Source organism: Colobus angolensis, unplaced genomic scaffold, assembly GCF_000951035.1.
Source record: "Colobus angolensis palliatus isolate OR3802 unplaced genomic scaffold, Cang.pa_1.0 Scaffold32, whole genome shotgun sequence".
Lineage (NCBI taxonomy): Eukaryota > Metazoa > Chordata > Mammalia > Primates > Cercopithecidae > Colobus > Colobus angolensis.
Window position 1 is genome coordinate 9,558,218 of NW_012116488.1, and position 5,296 is coordinate 9,563,513.

Genomic DNA, 5,296 nt, shown 5'->3' on the forward strand with positions numbered 1-5,296 from the left:
AAAAAAAAAAAACAAAAAACACCTCATATACTAACCGTTAAGTCCTTGGTTAGGTATGCATTTTCTCTGGGTATTTTCTGGATTTTCCCAGGGCCAGTATTTTTACTGATACACTGTTAGAGGAAAATTGAAATATTATTTGGTTTACCTGGAAGGCTTTACTTTATATAAAACTCAAACGGACCAGGCACATTTGCTCACGCCTGTAATCCCAACACTTTGGGGGGCCGAGGTGGGCGGATCACCTGAGATCAGGAGTTCGAGACCAACCTGGCCAACATGGTAAAAACCCGTCTCCACTAAAAATACAAAAGTTAGCCAGGTGTGGTGGCACGTGCCTGTAGTACCAGCTACTCAGGAGGCTGAGACACGAGAATTGCTTGAACCCAGGAGGCGGAGGTTTCAGTGAGTCGAGATCACACCACGGCACTCCAGCCTGGGTGACAGAGCGAGACTCTGTCTCAAAAACAAACAAATAAACAACCTCAAATGAATGTGAACATAATTGAATTTTTAAAAATAGCATTAGTGCCAAGTAGTGGAGATGACAATGAGCCTGGCTCGGGATCTGCCCTCAAGAGCTCCCAGTGTGAAAAGAGAGACAGAACTGTACACAGATAATGACCATGTGGGGTGTCTGCAGCTCAGCAAAGGGGATTCTGTGCTATAGTCTGAATGTCTGTGTCCCACAAAATTCACATGTTGAGATCTTCACCCTTAAGCTGATGGTATTAGGAGTTGGGACCTTTAGGAAAGTGGATCATGAGGGTAGAGCCCTCAAGAATGAGATTAGTGTCTTAAAAAAGGACCCCAGGGAGTACCTTCGCCCCTCTACCACGTGAGGACACAGGGAGAAGGCGACATCTATGAAGCCAAAAAGCGGGCCCTCGTCAGACACTGAATGGGAGTACAGGTGTGAGCCACCGCGCCCAGTCAATTCCTTTTCTTTTTAATCTTATTTTCTGTACGCTGCTCTGTGTGTGTGTATGTGTGCATGTGTGTGTGTGTATATAAAATAAAACTACATTAATAAATTATATTTATAAATATTAATTTTAATCTACAATATATATTAAATAAAAACTAAGTAACCATCTGCCATTTTTTTTTCCCCACAATTTTTTTGTTTGTTTGTTTTTGAGACAAGGTCTTGCTCTGTCACCCAGGCTGGAGTGCAGTGGCACAATCTCAGCTCACTGCAACCTCTGCCTCCCAGGTTCAAGCAATTCTCCTGCCTCAGCCTCCTGAGTAGCTGGGATTACAGTCATGCATCACCACGCCTGGCTAATTTTTGTATTTTTAGTAGAGAAGGGGTTTCACCGTGATGGTCAGGCTGGTCTCGAACTCCTGATCTCAAGGGATCTGCCTGACTCAGCCTCCCAAAGTGGGATTACAGGCATGAGAAGAGACAAGGTCTTGTTCTATTGCCCAGGCTGGGGTAAGATGGTGCAATTATAGCTTACTGCAGCCTTGAATTCCTGGGTTCAAGCAATCCTGGCACCTCAGCCTCTCAAGTAGATGGAACTATAGATGTGCACCACCAAGTCTGGCTAATTTTAAAAATTTTTGTAGAGAGGGGGTCTCACTATGCCCAGTGCTGGTCTTGAACTCCTGGCCTGAAGTGATTCTTCCACCTGAACTCTTAAAGTGCTGGAATTACAGGTGTGAGCCACTGCGCCTGGCTGAATCTGCCTTGATCTTGCAGTTCCCAGCCTCTGGAACTGTGAACAATAAATGTCTATTGTTTATAAGCTGCTTGGTTTATGGAATTTTGTTGTAGCAGTTCAAACAGACCAAAACAACCTGGGATGAAGAGAGACACCTGTCCCATGCAGGAGGTGGGAATGAGGCAGGGAGGGTGCACAGAAAGATAGATGAACTGAATTTCTTTTCTTTTTTTCTTTTTCTTTTTTCTTTTTTTTGACAGGGTCTTGCTCTGTCACCCAGGCTAGTGTGCATTGGTACAATCTTGGCTCACTGCAACCTCTGTCTCCTGGGCTCAAGTGATCCTCCCACCTCAGCCTCCTAAGTATCTGGGGCTGCAGGCACACCACCATGCCTGGCTGATTTCTATATTATTATTATTTTTTTTGGTAGAGATGGGGTTTCACCATGTTGCTCAGGCTTGAGCTGAATCTTAAAAATGAATAGGGAGTAGCCAGGAGAAGGCTGCATTAGCTGGGCCACATGGTAGCTGCTTTAGCCAGAGCAGCCTGGACTGGAAGAGGAAGCTCTCCCAGATCTAGACTCCTGAAGCTGGGCACAATGGCTCACACCTCTAATCCTAGCACTTTCAGAGGCCGAGGTGGGAGGATCATTTGAGCCCAGGAGTTTGAGGTTGCAGTGAGCTATGATCACACCACTGCATTCCAGCCTGGGTGACAGAGCAAGACCCTGTCTCTAAAAAGTTAAAAACAAACAAACAAACTTAGCCAGGCACTGTGGCTTACCCCTGTAATCCCAGCACTTTGGGAGGTTGAGGCAGGAGGATCACTCGGGCTCAGGAGTTTCAGACCAGACATGGTCTGGTCTCATGGTGAGACCTCATCTTGACAAAAAAAGAAAAAGAAAGAAAATTAGCCAGGTATGGTGGTGCACGCCTGTGTTCCCAGCTACTTGAGAAACGGAGGCAGGAGGGCCTCTTGAGCCCAGGATGTGAAGGGTGCAGTGAGCTACGATCACACCATGGCACTCCAGCCTGGGCGACAGAGCGAGACTCTGTATCAAAAAACTAAATAAATAAACAAATAAATAATATTAAAAACAGAGCTCCTCGAATTGGCCAGTAGGTTGGTGAAGCTGACCATATCAACACTTTGGGGCAAGTGCCTGTTGGTGGATTTCAGGGTTCTGGTGGGTCAGCTGCATGTGTGTCTGGGGTGCAGTGATCGCCATCTTCTTAACCTGAGCCCTACAGTGGTCTTTCTTATTTCCCTCTGTGCATATAAAAGAGAAAGGATATTTTGGTAGTAACGTTAAAGTATACACTGCAAATGCAGATAGTGAGTTTGGGTTTTATGGATATTCTACTGAGGAGTCCCAGTTTTGCTAGCACAACTGATTGTATAACTACACTCCAGGAGGCAAAACTTCTTTTTTGTTTTGTTTTGTTTTTGTTTTTTGAGATGGAGTCTTGCTCAGCAGCCCAGGCTGGAGTTCAGTGGCACAATCTTGGCTCACTGCAACCACCGTCTCCCAGGTTCAAGCGATTCTCCCGAGTAGCTGGGATTATAGGCACCCGCCATTCTGCCTGGCTAATTTTTGTATTTTAATAGAGATGGGGTTTCATCATGTTGGCCAGGCTGGTCTTGAGCTCCTGACCTCAGGTGATCCGCCCGCCTTGGACGCCCAAAGTGCTAGGATTACAGGCATGAGCCACCGTGCCTGGCCAGCAAAACTATTTATGATATGTCATCAAAGTATGGGATGAAACCACTGTACCTTGACTATATCTTCCAGGGTATGAACAGATTCATCCACAGCAACCAGGTAGTGAGGCTTTGGCGTGTGATCTATGACGTTTTGTATCACTCTGCAGACCCACAGGTAAAATAATCATCAGAGGGAAAAGGCGAAAGAGATGCAGTAAACTAGAATTCACTGACCACCACCCCCATGACTGGGCGTGGGGTTTGGTGCTTTGATAAGTTATCTCCATTTTCAGTAAGGTCAGGGTTGGGATGGTTATCTGCATTCTCCACATGAGGAAGATGCTAAAGAGTTCGGTGACATTTCTCAGGCTGAAGAGCTATTGCGAAAGTGGAAGAGCTAGCTTTTGACGTCAGATCCATCTGTTTCTGGACCTGTCTTCTTTCTAGCATACTGCCCTGTCTCCCAACAAGGGGACCTGACCCCAGTAGGACCCCAGTTTATGAAGCCTTCCCCATCTAGTGGCTCATGTGAGCCTCACAACAGTGCTTTAGGGAGCTATTTTACAAAGTAAGACACAGATTTAGACAAGCTGTGGCTCTTTTAAGGAAGTCACGTAGCAACAGTGCCTGAGCCTGCTTTCCTATTCCGAGTTGCCAAGGTTTCCGAGTGCTTGCCTCTGTGCTGAGGGTGGCACAGGTGTGATCCCACTGAATTCTCACAGCCCTAGCATGTAGGTACTGCTCCTATTCCTGTAAGTAACTTTCCCAAATTCACACAACTAGGGAGAGGAAGAGCAGGGATTGGAACAAAAATTAAATAATTCCAGAGGAAAAAAAAAATAGTGAATAGATGTCTATCACAATGACTTGTCAATTCTACCTCCATCTTAGCTTCCTTTCAATAAAATGAAAATAAATCGGATCCATGCTTCCAAATGTGCAGTTCACATTTATTTTGTATTTATTTCTTTTATTTATTTATTTATTTATTTATTTATTTTGAGTCTCGCTCTGTCACCCAGGCTGGCAGGCAGTGATGTAATCATGGTTCACTGCAGCCTCAACCTCCCAGGCTCAAGTGATCCTCCCACCTCCGCCTCCCAGGTAGCTGGGACTACAGGCACGAGCCACCAAACCCGACTAATTTTTGTATTTTTTGTAGAGACAGGGTTTCACTATGTTGTCCAGCCTGGTCCCGAACTCCTCGGCTCAGGTGATCCTCCCACCTTGGCCTCCCAAAGTGTTGGGATTACAGGCATGAGCCACTACAGCTAGCCTATTTTGTATCCACTTCTCAGAACATTTCAGCTTTTTGCGTTTTCCTCTGTTAAATATTTGACAATCTTCAAAGAAACCTCTGGGGGAAAAATGCTACTTAAATGGGCCTGTCAAAAGATAAAATTATAACAAATCTAGTTAAAGATTTCAATTGGCTTTGTGATTCTAGAATCAGGCAACATTTCATTCCATAAAATAGAACAAGTGTGCCAGTGAAATGAGCAGAGGCGGGTGGTTCGACAGGCAGAAAGGGCTGCAGAAAGCAGAAACAAAGAACAAGAAGCACATTGGTCATTTCAAAGTTACTCTCCTTGTAGGACAGGGACAGGTAGAACAACAGAAAGATAACTAATGGGGCCGGGCACAGTGACTCACACCTGTAATCCCAGCATTTTGGGAGGCCGAGGCGGGTGGATCACCTGAGATCAGGAGTTCGAGACCAGCCTGACCAACATGGTGAAACCCTGTCTGTACTAAAAATACAAAAATTAGCCAGGCGTGGTGGCTGGCACCTGTAGTCCCAGCTACTCAGGAGGCTGAGGCAGGAGAATCGCTTGAACCCAGGAGGCAGAGGTTGCAGTGAGCCAAGGTTGTGCCACTGCACTCCAGCCTGGGTGACAGAACAAGACTCCATGTCAAAAGAGAGA

The 5,296-nt window shown here is 45.7% G+C and overlaps 1 protein-coding gene across 1 annotated transcript in view; it reads right to left on the reverse strand.

Moving 5' to 3' along the window:
* AK7 (adenylate kinase 7) overlaps positions 1–5,296 on the reverse strand; it is a 110,658-nt gene that overhangs the window by 51,788 nt on the left and 53,574 nt on the right. The window contains exons 8-9 of the mRNA XM_011951490.1: positions 3,442–3,532; positions 36–113 (exon numbers count right to left, since the gene is read on the reverse strand). Of these exons, the coding sequence (XP_011806880.1) occupies positions 36–113; positions 3,442–3,532 (169 nt within the window). The remainder of the gene's footprint in view (positions 1–35; positions 114–3,441; positions 3,533–5,296) is intronic.